Source organism: Trichosurus vulpecula, chromosome 4 (assembly GCF_011100635.1).
Source record: "Trichosurus vulpecula isolate mTriVul1 chromosome 4, mTriVul1.pri, whole genome shotgun sequence".
Lineage (NCBI taxonomy): Eukaryota > Metazoa > Chordata > Mammalia > Diprotodontia > Phalangeridae > Trichosurus > Trichosurus vulpecula.
This window is the reverse complement of record NC_050576.1, coordinates 43293019-43320334: the sequence shown is the minus strand read 5'-3', so window position 1 is coordinate 43320334 and position 27316 is coordinate 43293019. Positions and strand designations below refer to the sequence as shown.

Genomic DNA, 27316 nt, shown 5'->3' with positions numbered 1-27316 from the left:
TTTTAAATGAACCTTGGCATTTATTTTTCCTTCCTGAGCCTCCCTAACTTCCATTCAACACCCTGCCACTAGTGATTCATATGCTATTTTGTGATGGCATTTACAAAAAAGAATGTATGCCTCATTAGAATAAATCAGTTAGAGAGTAGCTCAGATTTAGTTGTCACAAGTAAGAGAAATGTTTTTTCAGCAACATATCTTTCTCTGTTTGACATCTAGATCCTTAGAATAAACAAGGTATATGGAGTTTACCTCCAGAGGCAAGAATATTAGGGATTTTCTTCCTCATATTATGCAAACTTTCTGGTCTACATCAAATTCCTGAAATTGATTGTAAGAGTATATATAGTCTTTCAGTGACATTTTCCATGGCTTCATTGAAATATAAGCTAAAATGGGGTCATTTCCAAATGTTTTTCTGATCCTGGCATCGGGTCTCCTGCAAGCTGTGGAAGGGTCAATGATACAGCTGAATGACAATGGATATGATGGTGTTGTGATTGCGATTAATCCCAGTGTGCCTGAGGATGAAAAACTCATTCAAAAAGCAAAGGTAAGGGAGGAAAATTGTTAACCATGTATTTCTATTTCAGCAGGCCTTTTCTACTCATGCTATCAATGCAAAAACAAAATAGAAGCTTACTATATCCCTTCTCCCCTCCCCAGTATGTCGACTGTACTTATGTTTTATGCAGTATTCTCTAAAATGCTATGGGGGTGGGGGGAGGGGAGTTATTCATCTGTTTGGTAAATGTATGTCTTCATTGCAGGCCTTCACAGTTTTAATCATTATCCAGTAATATGAACTTGTGAACGGCATACCTATAAACATTATTTTCTCAGCCCACTGTGCTGAGGGAGGGGAGAGAATAGGGAAGTAGTGGGGCAGGAGGGGGTTTTCAGTCTAGAATTAGGAGGAAGCCCTGCCTACACGTGCATCTCCCAGCTGACTTACTCCTTTTTTACTCTAGCCCTCTTCAAATGCTTACTGCTACAAGGGATCACAAGAATCATAGGATTATAAAAATTACACCTAAAGGACCATAGGAAATATAGGAAAAGCAAGAAAGTTTGTGTATATGTACCAAATACCAAACTGCTGAAACCACAATAACACATGGGCTGTAATCATGTACTGCTGTCTAAAAACAGAAATTACAGAAAAATAAACTATTGGCTACCAAATTTAGAACAGGAGATGTAATATAAGGTTAGCTATTTTTATAATCTGAAAAATATTTGTTCCTTTTGAAATTGTAGAAAGGGAATTATGTTTCAGCCCCTCAAGCCAATTGTTTGTATGCCTGCATATATTCTGGAAGGGCCTATTTTCCACTTGCCAATAAACTCTCTTTTGTTTTAAGGATTGGCCCCACATAGATTCATCTCAACCCAATGCTAGCTACATAGCCCCGGACAAGTCATCTAAGATGGAGATAATGATAGCACCCGGCCTCAAGGAGTTACCTCAAGGCTCAGATAAGATGATGGATATAAAGTGCTTGACAAATGCTAGATATTGCCCCTGATACAGAATTTCTTCTCCCTCCTACCCCCACCAGAGGTTGAGATCAGAGGTTAAGAGCTATAAGAAAACTTAGAAGTTATCTAGTCCAACCCACTCATTTTTACCAGTGAGGAAACGGGATCTCAGAGAAGTTAAGTATCTTGCCTAAAGTCACACAGCCTAAAGCCACATAGCACTAGGTCTTCCTGATCCCAGGCCCTGCTCATTACTTTACACGTTTTTGTTCAGTCATGTAGGATTCTTTATGTCCCCATTTGGGCTCCTCTTGGCAGAGATACTGGAGTGGTTTGTCATTTCCTTCTCCAATTCATTTTACAGATGAGGAAACTGAGGCAAACAGGGTTAAGTGACTTGCCCAGGGTCACACAGCTAGGCAGCGTCTGGGGCTAGATTTGAACCCAGGAAGATGAGTCTTCCTGATTCCAGACCCAGCACTTTATCCTCTGTGTTGCCTAGCTGCCCATACTTCTTCACATTGCCTGTCCTTTAATTTAGCCAGTTGCTTCCTCCCCTTCTCAAAGTTCCCTCCTGTAGGGGCTCTTCCTCCCCAAGACCCTCTTAATGCCAAAGGATCTCCTCAACCCAATGTCTCTGCCAACTCTTCTTTCTTCTATCACAGCCCCTTTCCCCAGTCTTCCAAAGCTGTCCCCCTACAAGATTAGATTTAGTTCAACTCAGTGAGCATTTATTAAATACCTACTATGTGCATATATGTACATGTCTTGTAATATGAAACAAAAGCAAAACAGTTCCTGCCCTCAGGGAGCTTATATCGGCCAAGAATGCAGTCCCTTGGTCAATTCTTTCCTGGCCCCTTGGTCTCCTGGCTTCCAGTCTCTCCCCTCCCTGATCTGTCTCACAGAGAGCAGCCAGAATAGTCCCCATAAGTAAGACACCGGCCCAACTGCATTATTTGTATTCAAAAAACCATACCTGCCTTCTCCTCAGATCTAAGAGAAAAGAAACCCCTCAGCTGGGCTTTGAAAGCTCATTCACAACCAGACTTCAGTCTACCTTTCCAGACGTTTCATAGATTACATAGAGGTGGCTGGGTGGTACAATGGATAGAGAGTCTTGGCCTGGATTCAAGAGCTGAATTCAAATCTAGCCTCAGACACGTATTCAATGTGTGATCCTGGGTAAGCCATTTAACTGCTGCCTGCCTCAGTCTCCTTATCTGTAAAATAGGGATAATAAGCGCACCTACCACCCATGATTGTAAAACACTTAGCACAGTGCCTGGCTCATAGTAAATGCTACATAAATATTAGCTGTTACTATGTTGGCTATTACCTCACAGGGCTGTTGTGAGAATCAAATGAGATAATGTTTGGTTTTGTTTTTTTTTTTTTAAATCACTTAACTCAGCACCTGGCACATAGTAGGATTTATATAAATATTTATTCCTTTCCACCTCACTCCTTCAAGAATTCTACATCCCAGCCAGCCTGGCCTTGGCAGTTTCTTTAACTTAGTATTTTATCTCCCATCCCCATACTTTTTAAAGGCTGTGTCCCATGCCTGGAATGCACTTCTTCCGTACCTTCAACTCTAAGAAACGAGGTTTCTGCAAGGTTCGGTCCGGGTGCCACCTCCTAAAGGAAGTCTTTTCTGACCACCAACCTCCCTCTTCCTCCTCCTTGTTAATGCACTCTCATATTAGTTCGTATTTACTTACTTATCTGTGCACAAGGCACATTCTTCCAGACGCACGAAAGTGCCCAGGAAAGGGACCATTTCATCTTTGTCTCTATAGTCTCCAGTGCCTTACACACAGTATGAACGTAAAAAACAGTTGTAGATTTGAATGTGATTAGAGGAGATAACCCCAAAGGCTGTGCTTTGGACAGGTCATTTTCATCTCTCTCTGACTCCACATTTTCATCTGTCAAATAAGGAAATTAGACCGGATGACCTTGAAAGTCCTTTCCAGCTCTAACGTTCTATGAATCTATCAATGGATATGTCAGGAAGCTGAATGAATCCATCCAAGTTTGGATTTTTCCCTTAATATTAATTTAAAAGTCCTTCAATTTTGTCCTCATTAATCTACCAGGGAGATAATCTATGCATAGATGATGAAAACTGGAACAGTCTATGAACAAACATTTATTAAATACTAAATATGTGCCACACATATTAAGCATCTTTTCCTTACGTTCCTCCTACCTCCCATTACTCGTGATAATTAGGATTTCCACCACAAAACAACGTACTCATTGCCTATGACGGTGTAAATGGAAAGGACAACAACAAATCAAAATGTTAGGCTGGGAATTTTAAGTGATCAAGCTTGGCCACAAAGAAGAGCTAGGAGAATATATGTGAAGGGCGTCTGACATAGGTGATACTTTGGTTAGTTTTGCTGAACTGTCTTTTTTTCTTTTCTTAAATTCTTTGTTATCGAAGATCAGTCCCCAGGAGGGAAAGGGAGAAGAGATAAATTAGGGAATTTGTTGATGCGAAAATGATTAATATTGGCCATCCCTTTACAAGATTAAGCTTTTCACTTAGAAAACTTGAAACTTTAATTTTTACTTAATAGATCAAGTATACATATGGTTGGGCTTTTTTAGATCATAACCTAAGCCCTCTCGTTTGCCAGGCTGATTCTTTTTTTGGTCAGTTCTTTGCCTGAATATTTAGTCTGTTAGGGATATGATTTCTGGTGTACATTTTTGCTCCCTGTTCCCATTTTGTTGTAAAATCATGATTTCCTGCATCTTTTTAATCCGTCAGGAAATGGTAACGGAAGCTTCCACCTTCCTCTTCAGTGCTACAAGGAAAAGAGCTTATTTCAGGAATGTGAGCATTCTAATTCCCATGACATGGACCTCAAAGCCTGAGTATTTAACCCCCACACTGGAGTCCTATGAGCAGGTAAGACAAAAAGCAACACTCACAAATTCAGCCACTCCTCCCTGCAAGGTGTTTTTAAAAATTAGCACATTTTTTTCAGTGACCTGATTCACCTTGTTTTAGAAGCTACGTTCTACATGCGATGTTATCACTTGTTTGTTTTTATTCTCCTTTAAATGTCATTTCTTCCCTTCTTAGGCAGATGTCATTGTCGCTGATTCTTACCTGAAATACGGAAACGATCCCTATACACTCCAATATGGACAGTGCGGAGAAAAAGGAAGATATATACATCTCACTCCTAACTTCTTGCTAGATGATAATAAGCATATCTATGGATCCCGGGGTACAGAATATGTTTGATTTTTATTTTTCAATTTTGGTCTAAAAATGAATAGACTGTTGTGATTATTGGCATTATGAAAGATTTTTAAATGGAAAAATGTATGCGATGCTGATAGCTTTGTTTGGAAACCTGTGGTAGCAGAGCTTAGCCCAGTTAGATTTCTTGAGTAACATTTTTCTTAGAATTTAGAACAAAATGAGTTGTGTATTTGTGCATCAGATGTGAATGTGGTCCATTTTTCATATATTTGTGTGTGTTCACATATATAGTACTAATATATTCATACATTAACATTAGTATGCTATACATTTTTATGTTATATAGAATTATAGATATGTCTGTCTTGCTGTAGTTCAGTTGTTCAGTCACATCCGACTCTTCATGACCTCTCATGGAGTTTTCTTGTCAAATACACTGGAATGGTTTGCTATTTCCTTCTCCAGTGGATTAAGGCAATCAGAGCTGAAGTGACTTGCCCAGGGTCACACAGCTAGGGAGTGTCTGAGGCTGGATTTAAACTCAGGTCTTCCTGACTTTGGACTAGAAGTCTATCCACTGAGCCACCTATATGAAATTACTATATATCATAAAGAATTACGGATATGTTATCTATCTTACTATATTTAATTATTAATAATCGATGTAAGAAAATATATAAGTTGGCTCTCAGGGAAGAGGAAGAAACAAATTGGAAAATGTAGGTGATGCAAAAAAAGTTAAAAATTGACTAAACCTTAAAAATCAGGAGATGTGTATGTATAGATATATATAGATAGACATACATATATATATGTATATGTTCGCATATACATATATATGTGAGAGAGAGAGAAAGAAAAAGAGACAGACAGATAGATATTGTACTAATGACAATGACAGTTTCTATCATCCTTCTTATCTTCCTCTATGCCTACTCCTTCCCCAAATCCTGTCCCCGACAAGTAGTCCAAGGGAAAGGACATTGGCACTAGGGTCAGAGGATCTGGGTCCAAATCCTGCCTTCTACACTTATTACCTATGTGATCTAAGGCAAGTCACAGCCTCCCTGGGCTTCAGGTTCCTCATCTGTGGAATAAAGGGCCTGGACTAGATGGCCTCTGAGAATCCTTGTGGCTTCAGATGTGGGTGTCTTATATTTAGATGTCTGCCAGTACGGTTAGTGAAGATGGCAGCATTGTTACAAGTTGTCTCTCTGAAGGGAATTCAGGAGACTCTGGAGGAAGCAGGCAGTCAGCCACACATAGCAGGGATGAACAATTTGCATAATTGGAATTTTTCTAATCTACCTCAATTCCCTGTTGTTTACTCAATAACAATCTTCTAAGCTTCTAACTTCTATTCTCCCTATTGGAGTTGCTTAATCCCCTGGATTTAATCTGGCTTCCACTATGGGCATGAGCTTGTTCCCATTCAGGTGTATGATCTATAATCCCTGCTATGGATTTGGCTTCTACTTCTGATATCACAATCCCTGACCTCCGAACCCTCACCGCCCCCCCCCCCCAGCTAAGAACCTCTCTTTGCTTCTCCCATAATTCTACACCTTCTCTTTAACTAACCTCATGGATTTTGTCAAGCTATTTCAGCCAAAACTTCTCCCCATTCTCTCCCACAGTCTAAGGTTGGTGGTTGGAATCCCCACTTATTCCCTGCTGGATCCCTGCCCCTTTGAATGGGACCAGTGAGAACAATCCACCTGGGTAGCAAACAATTTTAAATATGCAAAAAATGTGAAAAAGCTGTTGAGGTACATGTTTCTAAGTGTTAATGTTCCCTCGCAGGCAAAGTGCTTGTCCATGAATGGGCCCATCTCCGCTGGGGAGTGTTTGATGAATACAATCTTGACCAGCCATTCTACATTACCAGTCAGAACAAAATTGAAGCAACAAGGTATTGAACTATTGAACTAGCCCACCTGATCCTACCACCTATGAGTCAATGAACTACAGGAGAGACATAAAACTCCTGAGTGAAGAAGGCAGCATGGAGCCAGATGAGACCTCCTGCTTGCATGGAGAGGTCATTGGACTGGGATGAAAATAGCCAAGGTTGAGTCCCAGTCCATCAGCTTGCAAGGGTTGTGGCTTTGGCAAGTCACAATTACCCTCTCTAAGCCTCACGTTCTAACCTGTAAAATGGGGATAACACCACACCCCAAGGAGTTGTTGTAAGGAACAAATGAATAATGTTTCTTTGTAGCCTTAAAACATTCGTGTAAATATAAGCTATAATTATTATTTATTTCAAACAGAAGGTGTAGCCAGTGATGCAGTTAAGGCACTTTTTCTGGTATATGGAGACTCCACTTTGGTTTAAGGCCTGAAAGGAAAGGGGGGACCCTTCAAGAATTGATGGTGACTGATGGCATCTGGAAAAGCTTTGTTGCTAGAGAGCCAACAAAAGGAGTTGCCAGCCCTGTAGCCTAAGCTCCCAGTGCTCTGAAGCCCATGCTTAAAATTCTGAGACCTGTCTTCCCCTTTCAGGACGTTTTTAAAAACTGGGGGATCTGTTGCAATGAATTTATGGCAATGCAGCTCTGCAGCAAGTTCTTTGATCTTGGAAACAACTTGCTTCTCCCAGTAGTGAGGGAACAACTTTGTTAGAAATACAGATTTACACTAACTTAGGCAGGGAACTATTCATGAAATATATAGGCTATCTGAACCTCATTGAAAGAGAAAATCAGGGGACAGCTAGGTGGCGCAGTGAGTAGAGCACCAGCCCCAAAGTCAGGAAGACCTGAGTTCAAATCCTGCCTCAGACACTTGACATGCTTACTAGCTGTGTGACCTTGGGCAAGTCACTTAAACCCCGTTGCCCTGCCTTCCCCCCCTCAAAAGAAAAAGAAGAAAGAGAAAGTCAAATCTTAATCCTGAAGAAGAGACTAGAAAATGTGCCTCCTTCCTGTCTCTGCAGACGTGGTGGACTATCCATATGATGTATATGGATATACAATGTCGGATTTGGTTGATTTTTGGTTAGTTTTGCTGAACTTATTTATTTTACTTTTTCTAAATGTCCTTTTTAGTGTTTATTTCCCTTTGTTTCCCCTCTTTACTTTTAATTTGTTGTTACAAGGGATGGTTTCACTAGGTATGAAAGAGAAGAGATATTTTTGGAAATGAATATGATATAAAAACAAAAGATTTTGATAAAAATTTAAGAACATAACTATTTTCCATCCCCTCCCTCCCCCCAGATAGAAAGACACAGAGAGAGAGAGAGAGGCCAAAATACATTTAGCCACACTAGTCAGACCTACAACCACCCAACACAGTGTTACAGGTAATAGGTATTCAGCAAATATGAAACTAAACAGAATGTTTGCTGTTGAGATTCATGGTAAACTTGGGTGAGGAAAAGTGATAAAAGCAGAGCCAAAAGGACAATATACATAATGAATGTGACTGTGGAGGCAGGAAAGAGTGTTGGATCGGAGGCAAAAGCCCTGGGTTCAGATTCTGATGGCTACTCACTCTCTATGTGACCTTGGGCAAATAGCTCAGCCTCTAGCCTGGACACCTGCCATCCTCATCTCTAAAAAGAGAGAGATGACCTCAACGGTTCCTTTCATCTCTAAATATAGCATCCTGTGTAAGTGAAGACTGTAGCACCACAGGCAAGAAACTCCAGGTCAAATACAACAGACAATTTTAGTAGCAAATTACTGAAGTTAATGTGCACATCCTTTGGGTTCACATAGGCTAAAGGATGTATAGTATGTCAAAGTCACTCTCCTTAACTGGTTTCCCAGAATATACTTACTGGGAAGTTTAGTAGGGATTTTATTTGGGATATGTCTACTTGGACAAAACAGAACTGCCCAATAAAAAATGATGGGGAACACTGTAGTACTTCTGCTAAAATGTTTGATGTACACCTTGTTTATTTAAATGTTTTATTGATATATTTTGTTTTGATATCACCTACATTGTATCTATACTCTACCCTCTTCCTAGAGAGCCATTCCCTTTAATAAATAATTTTAAAGGGTAAGGAAAAACAGCTCAGCAAAAGTAATCAATAGATCAGAAAGTTTGGTGTTACGTTCTGTGTTCCATACCTGCAGCCTCCAGCTTCTGCCAAGGGAGGGTGAGTTCTTTGGGTCAAGCTCCATCAGGATAATCTTGAAACATTCAGTCTAAATTATTTTGTCATCATTTCAATTCTGTTTATATTGTTGCAGTCATTGTGTATATTGTTTTCCTGGTTCTGCTGACCTCACTCTCCATCAGTTCACATAAATTTTTCTGTGCTTTTATTTATTAATCATATTCAACATTACTTGTAGCACAATGATATGCCATTACATTCCTGTACCACATTTTGTTTATCTCCTAACCACCCTGTTCTTTCCAATTCTTTGCTGCTCCCACAAAAAGTGCTGCTGTAAATATTTTGGTGCATAAGGAACTTTTCTTTTCGTCCTTCATCTCTTTAGGGTATATGCCTGGCAATGGAATCTCTGGGTCAAGGCATATGGATTCTTTTCATTTTCTTTGCACAATTCCAGATTGCTTTCCAGAGTCACCAGACCAATTCACAGCAGCGCCAGCAATGTGTTTGCGTGCCTGTCTTTCTACAACCCTCCCAACTTTGAATCTTCCTATCTTTTGTCATCTTTATGATATGACATTTATGTTAATTATCTGAATGAAAAGATTTTGGGATAGTGACCCTTTTAGTAACTAACTTACTAATTTTTTGGTTTCAATATAATCTATCTTCTTGTAGATGTTCAAGACACATTACTGGTGTTAACAGAGTATTGAAATGCAGTAAGAAGAGTTGTGCAGTCAGGCAGTGCAAAACCAATCGACAGACAGGAATGTATGAAACAAAATGTCAGTTTATACCGGAAAAATCACAGAAGGCAAAGGCATCCATAATGTTTATGCAAAGTCTAGATTCGGTAAGTATCTTAACCATTTTTATCCCCATCTCAACCACTAAGGTTTGGTGTGGCCATAGGAGTGGCCTTAGGGGTGAAGAATAATTCAATTAAGAGCAACTGAAAAACTGTGTTCTCATTTTCTTTTCTGGGTTAGAAATTCCTGTTGCGATCTTTCTTCTCTTTTTTTTTTTGTCTCAAACTGTTCTATGCTACTTTTCTAAAATAATCCACTCTTATTTTGAAAATGTCATTTCAGTGTTAGAACCTTCTCTAAAAAGGAGAAAGGATTTGTCCATACAGCATCTGTTAAGGCTATGTACCAAAAACTAAGTAGGAGCATACAAAGAACAGCAAAAATAGTCCTTGCCCTCAAGGAACTCAATCTGTACAGACATGGTAGGTGGGATAAATAAGAACCAACTAATGAAGAAAAAAGTCTTCTTCTATTTGAACAATGTAGAAAACCTATGGAGATATTTCAAGTCCCAAACTTAATTTATTGACTTAAATTATTGGGTTGAAATTCACCAGCTAATGGCAAACTGTCTCCTTGACTATCTGGGGCTCAATCTGTTGTAGGCCAGGATACTGGGGGAAGTGGAGAGGCCATGAGATAAGCCCACACACTCTCACAACACTAACCAGGGCTGTGGTGAGCAAGGTGTAAATGGGATGATTTGAGTTAACATTACCCCTGAGTAAATTGATTTGTAACTCAGCTGTGGCCCTTGGTGAAAAGATTATAAAAGTGTTTTTAGGACTTTGGGGAAAAGTTCTAAGACCCCAGGGAACCTCCTTGCTTTTTACATTCTTACTGATGGTTTTTTTCTGCTTTCACCTTTGTGAACTTTTTAACAATATTGAGAGCTGTCTTTGGGAGTTCGGGTAGCAGGGGGTAGAGGTGCTATATTAATATATTTTAATCAAACGGGCTCTTTGTTTTAACCCTTGGTGTCTAAGTGATCCTTTGTACCAGATAAGGAACTGGAATCATGAGACTAGGAAAGACATTTCCTAAATAAATGAAAATTAGAAGCCACGTGGTACATCCCAAAGAGCTCAGGATTTAGAGTCAGGGACCTGGGTTCAAATTCCGCTTTTGCAACCTAACCTCTCTAATCCTAGTTCCTTATCTGTAAAATAAGGGAGTTAGACTAGAATAGATGATCTCTACAATGCCTTCTTGTTCCAAACCTGTAATCATTGGAGCCAGAGAGGAGGTTATACATGGGGAGGTGCTGGAGAAGTGAAAAGAACTTCCCTCTCTAAATCCAGCTTGACACTATAGACCCTTCAAGAGTTGCCCGAGCCCACACGGGTGTGCTAGATGTAGGACCGCCTAGGTGTTCCTGGCTCCAAGGTCAGCTCACTCCATCATGCTGCTTCTCGTAGAGGTAGAAAAGATTTTTTAAAAATACTATGATTTATTAAAACATATCCTCTCCCAGGATTCAGAAAGTAAGGCCAATCTTCCTAATGTGAAACCACTAACACCAAGGGATCAGAATTTCTAGGGATGATGCTGACAATTTTCTATTCTTTCATACAAAATGTAATGTTTTGGAAAAAGCTGTTTACATGCCATGTAGGCATGTACCAGTATTTATGGCCTTTAACAGTGCCGTTACCAGAACAAAAAGGCTCTTATAAAGATATATGCTTGCTATTTTCTTTAAAAGCCTGACGCAAGTTATATATTTACATGAAAAGATCCCAGCTCAAAGAGACACTCCCATAAATATTTTTAACCTCTGATTCAAGAAATCTTAATATTACAGAGACTTTATTTTTTGGTCTGGACCTATAATCTATCTAATCTCCTTTTGGAAACTCCCTATCCTGATGCAAATGAAGAACTCCTCTCCAATTTGCCTTTCAGAGAGCCTCCTTGTACTCTCTAAAATTAAGGGAGTTGTCTGGGGTCCTGTAACCCATATGTGTCAGAGGAAGGGCTTGAACCCAGACCTTACTGACTTCTTCAGTTCACTAGGCCACATTGCCTATCATGTTAGCGCCTTAGAGTCATATCTTTTCACAGACGACTAATAATGCCTGCTAGCATTTATATAGCATTTTAAGGTTCACAAAGTGTTCTACAAATATATCTCATTTGATCCTCATAACAAGCTTGGGGGGCAGATGCTGCTATTATTATCACCCCTTTTTTACAGATGTGGCTAGAGAAGGTTAAGTGACTTGCTCCGAGTCACACAACTAGGGAGTGTCGGAGGCAGGTTTTGAACTCAGGTCTTCCTAGATTCCAAGTCCAGAATTCTATCCACTGTGCCAGCTAGGTACAGATGAAGAAACGGAGGCCCTGACAGGATAAATGACTTGGCCATGGACACATAGCTAGATAAGGAGGAATCAAGATTCTGCCCTTGTTATAGCATGAGACTCTTTGAGACTATAGATTTTAAGAAAACAACTTTGAGGCAATATGTGTGCAAAGAATGGAAAAATCCAATCTGAGTGGAGAGGAGCCCAGGGGGAAAAAAAGGGGTGGTGACTGTGGACCAGGAGGTCAGACCAGCCAAGCCCTGGGTTCTTAGGGAGATAAGAAAACAGGACTACTGGGGAAGCATGACGGAGACAGGCATTGCTGGGCATTTAATGTCAACAGGTACCCAAACGAAGGGAGTCATGGTCATCAAAGAGTGGTTAAATAGCAGAACTCACAGTGTCATAAAGGAGATAACAGTTAACTATTGGAAAAGAGGATAAGTAGCGGCGATAAGGCTTCTGTAGAAGAGGCAGAGGTCAAATGATAAAGTGAGTCATGAACAGTAGAAACCCAAGCTGCCTTGGGAGGTGGCAAGTTCTCCCCTCCCAGGAGGTCTTCAAGCAAAATCTGGCTGACCCCTCGTTGGGCACCTGGCTGGAGAGATTCTTGGTCAGGTGTGCATTGACTTGATGGGCTCTGAGATCCTTCCACCTCAGAGATTCCGTGCCTTGATGACATACTGGACCGTAAGCCAGGCCCCAGCCTGTGATTGTTTATTAGCATCCTACATATGATATGACATCCAGGTAGGCAGATTATGTGCGGTTTGGGCGTTCTTGTCCAGCACTTCTTTCCCCGGCATATTGATTCGAAGTCACTGCCTTTGGTCTCAAAACTAAATTTTCCTCCCTTCGGAGTGAACTTTGTGTTGAGTTAAGATGCTGCCATTTGTAAAGCACTTGGTCGTTTACAATGCATTATTTGGAAGGCAGATAGCGCCTTCTCTTCTGAGATTACCTTCCACCTACTTTGAATAAACCTAGGATGTACCTAGTTATTTATAAGTTGTCTCTCCCATTTGAATGGATTGTTTTTGTCTTTCTTTGTATTCCCAGTGCTTAGGACAGTGCCCGGCACATAATAGGCCCTTTATGAATGCTCATTCACTATTAATATCTCCATTTTATAGAAGAGGAAATTGAGGTAGACAGAGATCAAGTGACTTGGCCAAAGTCAATCAATCTCTGCCAATTTCTGAAGCAGAAATCTTATTTTTAAGAATCAGCTGACCTGTGAGCTGGCTTTAGCACAACCCTGCAAATAGCTAAACAAGATCTAGATAAGATAAATTGATGATCCTGAGTCAGCCATCTAACCTCCTTGAGACTGGATTTCTTTATCTTCTTTATCAGTTTCTTGATGTTTATTTTAAGTGGGGGTGTGACCATAGTTATTGGTGAATCATTTTTCAGTCCTGTCAGACTCTTTGGGACCCCATTCAGGGTTTTCTTGACAGAGATACTGGAGTGCTTTGTCATTCCCTGAGGAAATTGAGGCAAACAGGGTTAAGTGACTTGCCCAAGGTCACACAGCTAGTAAGTGTCTGAGACCAGATTCAAATTCAGATGTTCCTGAGTCTGGGCCCTGCAGTCTATCCATTGCACCACCCAGCTGCTTTATGTATCACTTTAAGGTTTGCAAAGTGCTCTATAAGCCAAGAAGGTAGGTGCTATTATTATCTTCATTTTACAAATGAGGAAACGGAGGCACAAAGAAGTTAAATTACTTGCCTAGGGTCACATAGATAATAAGTAGCCATGACTAGATTTGAGCTCGAGCTGTCCAGCTCCCTGTGACTTTTACTTTCTTTGTAGAGTGTGCCTGGGATGAGATTATGAAATAACACTGACCAATCCAGGAATGAGTCATCAGTGCAATGTGGAATTCCACCTAAAACCCCAAATGAGATCTTAAGATGCACTAAGAGCACGGTTTTCAGGAATAGGGGAGTGACTGTCCCACTGTGGGGGCCGCTTGTCAGACCTCACCTGGAGTTCTGTGCTCATTGCTGGGCTGCACAGTTCAAGGGTAAGGATGAGCTGGAAAGTGTCCAGAGGAGGGCGGCCAGGCTGGTGAAGAGCCCTGAGTGCCTGTCCTCTGGGGTTCCGTTGAAGTCCAGGGCATGCTTAGCCTGGAGAAGAGATGACTCAGGAGAGATCCAAGAGTGGAAAAGTCCAAGCCATGGGAATGACATTTCCTTCTAACTGACTTTTTCAGGTAGCTGAATTCTGTACTGCCAAAACACACAACCCAGAGGCACCCAACCTCCAGAACAAGATGTGCAACCAAAGGAGCACGTGGGAGGTCATCATGGACTCTGAAGACTTTAGAAACGTATCCCTGATGGCAGGAACAAACTCTCCACCTCCACCTACATTTTCTTTGCTGAAGACCAAGGAGCACATAGTCTGCTTAATTCTTGACAAATCTGGAAGCATGAGTACGGTAAGGAAACTCACTTCAGGTTGGGAAAACTATGAAGTGCCCACCACATGGCGTCCAAAAAGCTATGCTTAGAGATGGAAATGCAGAGGGAAAAAGACATAACAGGCCATTGAGGACCATGAGCACTGGGGATACACATACAAGAGCCAGATGGTCTCTTCTGTCTGGGAGCTCACATTCTCGTCAGCCAGTCACTAAACATTTATTAAGCACCTACTAGATGCCAGGCACTGAGCTAAGCACTGGAATACAAAGAAAGGAGAAAATAAAAGCCCCTACCCTCAAGGAGCTCACAGTCAGTGGCGGGAGATAGCTGGCAAACAACCATGTACATACAAGCTATATATAAGATAAATTGGAAGCAATCAATAGAGGGAAGGCACTAAAATTAAGGGGGATTGGGAAAGACTTCTTGTAGAAGGTGGGATTTAAGCTGGAACTAAAGGAAGCCAGGGAAACCAGGATGTGAGAATGAGGAAGGGAGAACATTGCAGGCATGGGGAAAGCCAGTGAAAATGCCTGGAGCTGGACAACGGAGTGTCTTCTGTGAGGAGCTTCAGGGAGGCCAGTGATAGGAGGGAGTGTAGGGTGTAAGAAGACTGGAAAGGTCAGGAGGGGACAGTTATGAAGGACTTTGAAAGTCAAGCAGAGGATTTTATATTTGATTGTGTAGGTACATAATCACTGGTGTTTATTCTGTGGGAACAGGGATCGGGGGAGGGTGATGGTGTTGTTGTTATTCAGGAAACCATGGGGTTTTCTTTTTGTTTAATTTTATTTTTTTCAATTCCATATTTTATTATTTAATATTTTTTAGTTTTCAACATTGATTTCCACAAGATTTTGAGTTACAAATTTTCTCCCTATTTCTACCTTCCCCCCCACTCCAATATGGAGAATATTCTGATTGCCCCATTCTCCAGTCACCCCTCCCTTCTGTCACCCCACTCCCCTCCCCCCAACCCTTTTCCCCTTACTTTCTTGTAGGGCAAGATAGATGTCTATGCCCCATTGCCTGTATATCTTATTTCCCAGTTGCATGCAAAAACAACTTTTTTTTGAGCATCTGCTTTTAAAACTTTGAGTTCCAAATTCTCTCCCCTATTGCCTCCCCACCCACTCTCCCTAAGAAGGCAAGCAATTCAACATAGGCCACACATGTATCATTATGCAAAACACTCCCATAAAAAGTCATGTTGTGAAATGCTAACTATATTTCCCTCCCTCCTATCCTGTCCCCGTTTATTCAATTTTCTCCCTTGACCCTGCCCCTTTTCAAAAGTGTATGCTTTTGATTACTTCTTCCCCGTCTGCCCTGCCTTCTATTGTCCCTCTTTTTTATCCCCTTCCCCCTACTTTCATGTGGGGTAAGATATCCAACTGAGTGTGTATGTTATTGCCTCCTCAAGTCAAATCTGATGAGAGCAAGATTCACTCACTCCCCCTCTTCCCCTCCAATGAACTATTTTTTCTTGCCACTTTTATGTGAGATAATTTACCCCATTCTATCTTTCCCTCTCTCAGTAAATTCCTCTCTCATCCCTTAAGTTTATTTTTCTTTTAGATATCATCCCTTCATATTCAACTTACCCTGTGCCCTCTGTGTGTATATATATATATATGTGTGTGTGTGTGTGTGTGTATATATATATATATGTATGTATGTATATATGTATATGTATATATATACACATATATGTATATACATATATATATACATATATATATATATATATATATATATATATATATATATATATATATATATGTATTCCCTTCAACTACCCTAATACTGAGAAAGGTTTCATGTATTACACACATCATCTTTCCATGTAGGAATGTAAACAAAACGGTTCAATTTTAGTCAGTCCCTTATGATTTCTCTTTCTTGTTTACCTTTTCATGTTTCTCTTGATTCTTATGTTTGAAAGTCAAATTTTCTATTCAGCTCTGGTCTTTTCACTAAGAAAGTTTGAAAGTCCTCTATTTTATTGAAAATCCATATTTTGCCTTGGAGTATTATACTCAGTTTTGCTGGGTAGGTGATTCTTGGTTTTAATCCTAACTCCTTTGACCTCTGGAATATCCTATTCCAAGCCTTTCGATCCCTTAATGTGGACACTGCTAGATCTTATGTTATCCTGATTGTGTCTCCACAATACTCAAATTGTTTCTTTCTGGCTGCTTGTAGTATTTTCTCCTTGACCAGGGAATTCTGGAATTTGGTGACAACATTCCTAGCAGTTTTCTTTTGGGGATCTTTTTCAAGAGGCAGTCAGTGGATTCTTTCAATTTCTATTTTACCCTCTGGCTCTAGAATATCAGGGCAATTTTCCTTGGTAATTTCTTAAAAGATGATGTCTAGGCTCTGTTTTTGATCATGGATTTCAGGTAGTCCAAAATTTTTAAATTATCTCTCCTGGATCTATTTTCCGGATCAGTGGTTTTTCCAATGAGATGTCTTCCGTTTTTTCATTCCTTTGGTTCTGTTTTATAATATCTTGATTTCTCATCAAGTCACTAGCTTCCAATTGCTCCAATCTAATTTTTAAGGTAGTATTTTCTTCGGTGGTCTTTTGGACCTCCTTTTCCATTTGGCTAATTCTGCCTTTCAAGGCATTCTTCTCCTCATTGGCTTTTTGGAGCTCTTTTGACATTAGAGTTAGGCTATTTTTAAGGTGTTATTTTCTTTAGTATTTGGGGGGGGGGTCTCCCTTAGCAAGTCATTGACTTGTTTTTCATGATTTTCTTGTATCATTCTCATTTCTCTTCCCAATTTTTCCTCTACTTCTCTTACTTGCTTTTCCAAATCCTTTTTGAGCTCTTCCATGGCCTGAGACCAATTCATATTTTTCTTGGAGGCTTTTGATGTAGGCTCTTTGACTTTGTTGACTTCTTCTGGCTGTATGTGTTGCTCTTCTTTGTCACCAAAAAAAAAGATTCCAAAGTCTGAGTCTGAATCTGAGTTTGTTTTCGCTGCCTGTTCATGTTCTCAAGCCAACTACTTGACGCTTGAGTTTTTTGTCGGGTTATGACTGCTTGCAGAGTAGAGAGTACTTTGTCCCAAGCTTTAGGGGCTGCACTGCTGTTTTCAGAGCTACTTCTACACAGCAAGCTCTGCCACACCAATGCTTCTCCTCCCCCAAAAACCGCCAACCCGAACCACAACCCAGATCCCAGCAGACTCTGCACTCCCACTCTGATCTGCCTCTTAATTCCTCCCACAGGGTGGGCCTGGGGCAGGAAGCAACTGGAGCTGGAGCTCTTGGAAGCAGCCCCAGAGCTGCACCACTTCTGCACCCCCGGGGCTGAGGCTGACCACACACTCCTTTCACTCTGATCCAGCAGTTTTTCCACTAACCTTCTCTGTTATCTTTGTCATTTGTGGGTTGAAAAGTCTGGTAACTGCCACAGCTCAGGGCCCTACCACCTGTTCCACCAAGCTCCCAGTCTGCTTGGTCCTGGTGCAGGTCACGCTGGGCTGTGCTGCATTCCACTCCCAGCTCCATGCAATAGACCCTTCCCAGAGACCCTCCAGGCCTTCCTGGGCTGGAACCCTGCTTCCCTCTACTATTTCATGGGTTCTGCAGCTCTATAATTTGTTCAGAGCCATTTTTTACACGTGTTTAGAGGGACCTGGGAGAGAGCTTAAGCAAGTCCCTGCTTTCCAGCCACCATCTTGGCTCCACCCATGGGGTTTTCTTAGCAAAGGTACTGGCATGGTTTGCCATTTCCTTCTCCAGTGGATTAAGACAAACAGGGTTAAGTGATTTACCCAGGGTCACACATCTAGTAGGTGTCCAAGACCAGATTTGCACTCAGTTCTTCCAGACTTCACTGTCCACTGAGCCACCTCTTTGCCTCCTGACATGGCTAGACTTTGACTGCAGTGGGGAGAGATGTATGAAAGGGAGCCCAACCGGCAGACTATTGCCGTAGTACTGACATGAGGTGATATGGGCATGCATCACAGTGGTGACAGTGTTAGAAGGGAAAGGGGATGGATGTGAGAGATGTTAAGAAGGTAAAATCAACAGGCCTTGCTTAGTAATAGGTTGAATATGAGGAATGAGAGAGAATGAGACGTGCAGGATGATATGTAGGTGGCAAGCCTGGTGACTGGGAGGCTGACGGTGCCCTCCACAGGAGAAGGGGAATTTGGAAAAGGGCAGGGTTTGGGAGAAAAGATAATGAGTTCCATTTTGGACATGTGAATTTAAGATGTTGATGAGACATCCAGTTCTACATGTCTAATAGGCGGTTGAAGATGTGAGACTGGAGGTTAGGAGGGAGGGAGAACTGGCTAAGTAGATTTGAGAAGCACCAGCATAGGGATGAAAATTCAATGAGATCACCAAGTGAGACAGCATAAAGGAAAAAAAGAAGGCCCAAGACAGAGCCCCAGGTGTTGTCCACAGTTAGATGGAGATCCAACAAAAGGGGCTAAACAGGAGCCCCTAAATAGGTAGGAGAACTGTGTCACAAAAACCAAGGAGAAGATGGTGACTGCCATTGTCAAAGCTGCAGAGAGTTCACAACAGAAGAGGGCTGAGAAAGCATCCTTAGACTTGGCAATCGTCAGGAGCTTTGGGGAAGCAGTTTCAGTTGAAAGATGAAGTTGGAAGCCAGGCTGTACAAATAGAAGAGAGTGAACAGAAGGAAAGTGGAGAGTCCTATCATAGATGGTCTTCTTGAGGGGCTTAGCCACAAAAGATAAGAGGCAATAATTGGCAGGGATGAATGGATCAATTGAGGGTCTGTTTGTTTTTTGAGGATGTAGAAGAGATGAGAATGTTTGTAGGCAGTAGAGAAGCAGGCAGTAGAAAAGGGGAGATGGAAGAAAAGTGGAAGACATGGGATGACCAAGGAGTCAGTCTGCTGGAGAAGACAACACAGATCCCAGAGCCGAAGTTACAGAGCTGAAAGGGTTAAGTCCCGTAGGGCATCGTCTTTTTTCCTGATCCCCCCAACTACTAGTGCCTGCCTCACCATGCTAGGACCAACCTGATTTAGCTTCATTCCTCCTGCCCACATCAAGGGGAGGCTTCACCTCAAAGAAGAGGAAGCTGCCCCAGCACCTGATTGGTCCCAGCTTTCCCTCCTGCAGCAGTGCCCCTCACCCCTACCCCAGACAACATGGCATAGTCCATGTCAGTCCATGGCTGACCCTGGGATTTGACTGATCTAGAGTTCCTGATGTAGATTCCTGGTCATCTAAGGGCCTGACACAGTCTTAACCACAAGTCCCTTGGACAGGATGGATTTCTGAAATCCAGGAGAATCACATTTCACTGCCCCCTGACCAGCCAGGTTTCCACATGGAGACTAAGGGAGCTTCATCCAAGAATGCTACTGTATCCATGGTGCATATCCTTGCTGTGTTAGGGCAAAGGAAACCTCCTTTGTTAAATGTTCACCTCCTTTCATCTCAACATCTAACCTGAATTAAGAGGGTGAGGTATATTGGTGCTACACCTGTGATACTGCCTGAATTACCTTGTTTTTCTTTTGTATCAACTTTGTATACATTTTCACATGAACATATTGCCTTCCCCATTCACTAAGTGGTGCAAGGAGCAGAGCCCTGAGCTTAGAGTTAGCAAGACCCGAGTTCAAATGCAGCTTCAGACACTTAACAGATGGATAATCTTGGGAAAGTCACTTAACCTCTGTTTCCTCAGTTTCCTCAAGTGCAAAATAGGAATGATAATAGCACCTCCCTTGTAGGATCGGTGTGAAGGTCAAATGTGATGATATTTGTAAAGTTCTTAGCAGAGCGCCGGGAGCTTAGTAGGCACTTTGTAAATGCGTGTCCTCTTCTTCCCTGAATCCCTCTGCAATAGAATATAAACTCCTTGGGAGCCAAAAGGTTTCATTTTTGTAATGATATCTCTCCCCAGTGCCTAGAACAGTGCTTAGTACATACTAGGCACTTAATGAATGTTTACTGACGTGACATTGTTATCACTTAATAAATGTTTGTTAATTAATTGATTTCTAGCCCCAATGATTATGAACTAATAGAAATAGGGCTCAAATCTTAAAATGGTGACGGGGAATATTTAAAAATAAAAATTTTTCATCTATCAGGGCAACATTTTTAAGTTTGAAAACTCCCACACCTTTGCTCAGTCTCTATCACTGCTGAATCCCTGGAAGTTTTACATATTCTCCCCGCCCCCTTTTTTAACCCAGAAAAACCGACTCTCTAACCTGGTTGAGGCCGCTGAACTGTACCTAATCCAAATTGTCGAAATGGGATCCTGGGTTGGGATGGTCACGTTTGACAGTGATGCCGAGATCCAAAATAATCTGACACAGATAGTCCCTGGAAATGCAACCCAGGAAATCATCGAGAGACTGCCTAAAGTAGCAAATGGTGGAACTTCAATCTGCGGGGGACTCAGAGCAGGATTCCAGGTAAAAAGACTCCAAAAGGTTTCAGCCAAATATCATTTTCCATTTCTTCTTATGTGTACTATAATGTGTACTGTCTAATGAGCTTTGAGCTGGGGTTATTTCTTCCTGTGTCTGTCATCTAGAAATACTGGGACTTGGTCGTCGTAGGTCACATGTGAAGGAAAGAATCCTCTTTCCCTCCCTACATGCTGGAGCATTTCTAGGTATGGTTCTTGAGATCATAGGTTTAGATGTCTAAGGGAGCTCAGGGGCTTTCTCATTCAGCCCTCTAGTTTTGAAGCTGAAGCCCAAAAGGGATTAAGTGCTTTAGCTTCAATCATTTTGCAGCAGGGAATATATATAGCAGAGAAGGTGTAACTAACTCATAGAACCAGGCATCTTTTGGCCAAGGCTTCCCTGTTACTTCCCACACTGCCACTTCAGTGGTCCTGCTTCCCTGCCACAACCCAGGACTATTCCTTCCTAGACTAGATGGTGACATCTCAAGTTCCCCACTAGTTGCCACCCCCTGTTCCCATCCTGGGATCCAAGCCTTCATCTAGGGCTTCCCCTCCCAAACTTGAATGGTGTCCTCGTTTCTTTTAGGGGAATATAATTGGAGGCTTAGAGAGACAGAGGGTGATTTAAGCTTGATGGCTTTGACAGCTGTCAACAGACCAGCACACCTCCCACTAATTTCACAATGCAAATTAGCCTGGAATGACAAGGCAACATGCCTCACCTGGAGAGAGGAAGGAAGGAGTAAGTATCTGTTAAGTGCCGACTATGTGCCAGGCACTGTACTAAGGGCTTTACAAATACTATCTCATTTAATCTTGGTGCATCAGACTAACTAGGGCAGTGGTTTCATGTTAGCTCAACTTGGTAGGGCTCAGAGTTCCATAATTAATCCTCATATTTCCCTTTCAGGTAATTACCCAAAGTAACAGAAGTATTTCTGGTTCTGAAATAGTTTTATTAACAGATGGGGAAGATAGTGAAATAAGCACTTGTTTTAATGAGGTCAAACAAAGTGGAGCCGTGATTCACACTGTCGCTTTGGGACCAGATGCTTCCAGGGACCTAGAGAAGCTGTCACTTATGACAGGTAAAACACATTTTTAGAATAATTTTTTTTAGTATTTTATTTCCTTTGAATTACGTGTAAAAACAGTTTTCAACATTGGTTTTTTAAAATTGAGTTCCAGATTCTCGCTCTCCCTCCCCACCCCTCTCTGTGAGAAGGAAAGAAATTTGATAGGAGTTAAACATGTCTAGTCATGCAAAACATTTCCATATTAGTCATGTTGTAAAAGAAAATATAGACCAAAATAAAAACCCAAGAAAAATAAAGAAAGTAAAAAAATATGCTTCGATCTATATTCAGACTCCATCAGTTCTTTCTCTGAGGACGGATAGAATTTTTATCCTAAGTTCTTCAAAGTTGTCTTGGATCATTATATTGCTAAAAATAGCTGTCATTCACAATTGATCATCTTACATATTGCTGTTACGGTGTATGGCATTCTCCTGGTTCTACTCATTTCACTTTGCTTCAGTTCATGAAGGTCTTTCCAGGTTTTTCTGAGAGCTTCTAGCTCATCATTTCTTATAGCACAATAGTATTTCATCACAATCATATACCACAACTTGTTCACCCATTCCCCAATTGATGGGCATCCCCTCGATTTCCAATTCTTTGCCAATAGAAAAGAGCTGCTATAAATATTTTTGTTCGTATAAGTCCTGTTTCTCTTTTTTCTCTTTTGGGAAACAGACCTAGTAGTGGTATTGGTAGGTCAAAGGGTATGCAGGGTTTCATAGGACTTTGGGCATAGTTCCAAATTGCGCCACATGATAGTAGAATCAGTTCACAACTCTATCAACAATAAATTAGTGTCTCAATTTGGAATACCTTTTTTATTGAAAATTAACCAAGAACCTGGACAGGTCATTGCCAATTAAAATAAATTTATCAGTGTATAGTATTTCTGTTAAACAGGCCTACAATAAATAGAGCTTTTCTTTTAGTAAAATGCAAATATTTTATGTATGTTCTATTTGCTCATTTTCTAAAACTATTTAAATGTGATTACAATTTGTAAGTTTTTAAAGAAGTAAAATTCAGTCTAATGCTAAGTATAACATTATGTCCATAGCCTCCATTTTTTAACACTATTCTCTTCCTTATCCTAGCTTATTTTATCTCTGCCCTACCTGCCTTTGGGAACCCTCACTGAGTACTAATGGCATCCTTTTAGCCAAATTCTAAGGTTTTCCTTAGTCTTCATCCTCCTTCACATTTCAGCATTTAGCCTGATTCACTAATCCCTTCTTGAAGTAATCTCCTTCCTTGTTTTTCTGTGACACCGTATTAACCTGCTTCGCCTTCTACCTCTTTGACCATTTCTTTGCCCCCTTCAATGATGCTTTTCTTCTTTCATCTCTTTATGTTTTTCTGTTGTTCTTTCTTCTTTTTCTCTGCCCCTTCCTTCCCTCCTCTAAATATACACGTGTGTGTGTAAATACATATGTGTGTATACACACATGCATATTTCTCATAAAGATGAATATTGGGGGAGATAGGATTCAACTTTGAATTTTCCCTCTGTTTCTCAGTGGTACTACATAATCATGATCTTCCAGGTTCAAAACCTTGGAGTCAATTTTAACTCCTTGCTCTGCCTTGTTCCCTTTCACCCAATAAGTCACCAAGTCTTGTTTTCAAGTCTCCTGATTTTTTTTCTCTTCCTATCCTCCCACCCATCCCACCCACTACGACCTTATCACCCTGGTCCAGAATCACTTCCACAGCCTCCTAGTTGGATCTGCTGTCTCTCATTTCTTCTTCCTCCAGTTCATCCTTCCTCAGCTTTTTCAATCCACATCAACTTGTCACTTCTTACACTCTTTACACTTACTGAATTATTTGCATTTCATTATATGTTATCTTATTCTCTCATTTTTTCATATGTATTATTCATGTCCAACCAGATTGTAAGACCCTTGTGTCAGGGACAGGACAATGGCTTCTATTTATTCTGTATTAGCAGACAACTGAAGGGATACATTGATACCTCTGACATATTAAAAGAAAAGAGCTAGGAAACCTCTGGCACATTGGCACAGATCTCCTATAGAAAGATAAAAATAAGAATTACACAACATGAAAAACCATGAAGTAATTTCAGTCTCTACATCAGTGAGAGGCAGTGTCCCTGTGAATGAAATTATGGCACCACCAACAAAATCCACTGCATGGTAGATACTCAATGCTGGTAAATACTGGTAAATAAGCAACATTGTTTATTTACCCGATATTGGTAAATAAACATTAGATAATTAACTATTGACACTGGGTACTCGATAATTATTAGCTAATTAACTTTCAGAGCTAGGTGCTCAATAAACATTTATTAGCTAATTAATTGATGTGGCAAGAAAAAGTTGATCCTTTGCTTAAAGGTACTCTCATTTGCATATATCTTAACCTAGATTTGGGGTCCCTACAGGGATTGTGCCTGATTGTATCTGACAGTGGGTCATTAGAAGTCCCTGAAGGTTCATGATTCCTATGGCTTCAGACAGCAGTCTGTCCCCAAACTTCATTGGCAGACCTACAAGGAGCTGAGCCACCGCCGGCTCACCGTGGGAAGCCTTTCTGCCCCACCTCGCTTTGGGGCATTCACCCAGAGTACCGGCCAGATACAAAGGCTTTTCTTAGTCTCCATTCTCCCTCACATTTCAGCATTTGGCTCTGTCTCTAAGGACCCCAACCCTTTGTGAGCTCTGAAGAGCATCTTTCCCCTCTCTGGCCTGCAAAAACCTCTTCCTTTTTCACCCTGCACCCTCCGCCTCCCTCATGTCCCTGTTTGTCTATCGTATTTAAATGTTTCCCTTGGTTTCTGTTCGAAAACGCCCAGGAAACTCACTCAACCTTTGCAAATTCACTAGAAAATTTATAAAAACAAACTAAACATATCTCTGTGAGAAGACCTTAAAGAAAATGAAATATTCGAAGGCAGCAAGGTGGTGCGGTGTATAAAGTGCTGGACCCAGAGTCAGGAAGACCTGAGTTCAAATCCAGCCTCAGACATTTACTAGCCACATGATAAGTCATTTGACTTCTGTTTGCCTCAGTTTCCTCACCTATAAAATGGGAAGAATGACGGTACCTACTTCCCAGGGTAGTTTTATGGATAAACTGAGATAACATTTGTAAAATGCTTTTTCAAACTTTAAAGCGCTATGTAAATGCCAGTTACCATCACCATCATCATCGCCATCATCATCATTATTAACAAGACACAATCTCGTTTCAGGAGGCTATAGTGTTACTCCCAAAGACAGGATGATAGACCTCCTTGATGCGTTCAGTAGAATAACATCCAGAAGTGGCGACCTCTCCCAAAAGGCGATTCAGGTTTGCATTTCAAGAAAGTTCTTTGCTTTTTCACAATTTTAACAATACATTATAAGAAATTTTCTCTAAAGTGCATCGACCATAAATAATTTAGGTTTGAGAAAAGACAAATTCTTTGTCAAATGTGTTTGTCACATATTCTCATATGTGTCGAATAATCGGTTTTTAAAATTTTTATCTGTGATTTCATTGGTATAAAGAAAGCCCAACCCTGAAACTCCTTTTGTCAATACAGACTGATCCCTGCCCACTCACAGCCCTAGAAGAACTGCCTGGAGCCCCGGGGACTTAAGAACTTGGCCAGGCCTACACAACTGGTATGCGTCAGAGGCAGGACATAAATCCAGGATGCCCTGACGCCGAGTCTGGCCTTTTATATTCTATACCATAGTACTCCTCCCTTGATCGTGTATTATACCAAGTGTGCACTCCAGCCCCCTCTCTTAGGGGCAGACCTCCTGCATTACCCCTCGCAGTTCCAGGGCACCCTGTGGAATTGGGGGTATCTCTTCTCTTTCATAGGGTCAAGTCCCCATTGGTTGCATTCCTCCTATATTAAGGGCCTAGTAGCCAGTACCACAGTTTCATTTAAGCAGTTAACACAGGATGGCTTTACAAAGGGGTATTTCCTTCATAGTGAGAAAATAATGGTAAAATGCTTAGCACTGTGCCTGGCACATACTAAGTGCTATATAGATGGTAGTAGTAGCAGCAGCAGCAGCAGCAGCAGTAGTAGTAGTAGTAGTAGTAGTAGTAGTAGTTGTAGTTGTTGTTGTTGTTGTACCACCACTTTGGTCTCTTGGTGGAAGGGAGTGAAAGAAGATTAGGGTCCTCACTCAGCTTAGTTCCTTCATAGCATCTATCCTATCGAGTTCACACCCAAAGCCAGCATCAGTGCTGGCTTCTGCTGGGCCGGAGTCCTGGACGCTTGTTCCTAAGGTGTTGCTGCTAGGCTGGTTGTAATACCCAGCCTGTATTCCTGAACTCCCGGAGCTCTGTGGTTCTTGTTGCCTTCCCAGGTTGGAGACACTACTCCCTGCATCTAGAACAGAAAAGATGTAATGAAAAGGCCAAAGAGCCAGGCCCATTGGGGAGAAGGTGGAGGAGGCCTCCGTAGCTTTCTCCCTTTCAACACAGCCGAAGGAGTCACCTTACTCCCTCAGATGTGAATGACCCAAAAGCCATGGTCAGTGTTGACTCAGGCTCTTTTGAAGATGTTGGCAATTCCAGCCACAGAGCCAATGGAAAAAGGCTCCTCCCCAGCATGTGGTAGGCCAGCCAGAAACAACTGCCAAATATCCATCCATGTTCCATCCAGGCCTTATAATTCTACCAGAATTATGCCCTCTCCTCTACATCCTCCACATAACACCTCAGCAAACTTCCAGGCTCTGCCAATGGGCCAGATCTCTGTTACAGTAATAATATTCTTCCTCTGAGGGCCAGGCCAGCTAAGTTTAGGGAGGCTTAGAACCAGAAGGTTGACTGCAGGCTGATGTGGTTTTTGGTCAGAGCAGCTCACTAAAATGGGCTTCTAGGTGGCCGAAGGGCTAAGATCCGTGTCAGTGAAGCACTGGAGTGAGCATATCATTATCAATATTGTTAGTAATGATCATTTTTATTCATTTAACCCTTTATAGTTTACAAAGGGCTTTAATAGGCATTACCTCATTGAATCCTGATTTCCATTGCCTTTTCTAACTTAGACTCCTCATCAATATTTAGCAGTATCATTTATGCTTTAGATTAACAAAAGGTGTAGTACTTCTGAACCCTGAAATTGAATTTTGACTCTTACCCTGAGATAGCCAAATGTTAAACATTTGTTAATGCGGACTATCCTTTTTTCATTCATTTGTGTAACAGCTTGAGAGCAAAAGTGTAACACTCAGTTCCAAGGAGTGGATGAATGGCACAGTAATCGTGGATAGCACAGTCGGAAATGATACTTTCTTTGTTATCACATGGACAGAGAACATTCCCAGCATCTATCTTCAAGACCCCAAAGGAAAGGAATATCGAAATGCAGATTTTTCAATTAATAAGCTAAACAGTAAGGCTGCTCGCCTCCGAATCCCAAAAACTGCAGAGGTACGAATTCTAAGACTTTTTTAATGTTCTGAATGTTTTCTTATTTT

At 41.2% G+C, this 27316-nt stretch overlaps 1 protein-coding gene across 1 annotated transcript in view; it reads left to right on the top strand.

Moving 5' to 3' along the window:
* Positions 1–394: 394 nt before the first annotated feature.
* Positions 395–27316, top strand: part of LOC118846704 (calcium-activated chloride channel regulator 1-like) — a 40970-nt gene continuing 14048 nt past the window's right edge. Inside the window, exons 1-10 of the mRNA XM_036755469.1 lie at positions 395–553; positions 4268–4408; positions 4586–4733; positions 6515–6623; positions 9468–9645; positions 14129–14356; positions 20552–20776; positions 21686–21863; positions 25078–25178; positions 27045–27269. Coding sequence (XP_036611364.1) covers positions 395–553; positions 4268–4408; positions 4586–4733; positions 6515–6623; positions 9468–9645; positions 14129–14356; positions 20552–20776; positions 21686–21863; positions 25078–25178; positions 27045–27269 — 1692 coding nt within the window. The remainder of the gene's footprint in view (positions 554–4267; positions 4409–4585; positions 4734–6514; positions 6624–9467; positions 9646–14128; positions 14357–20551; positions 20777–21685; positions 21864–25077; positions 25179–27044; positions 27270–27316) is intronic.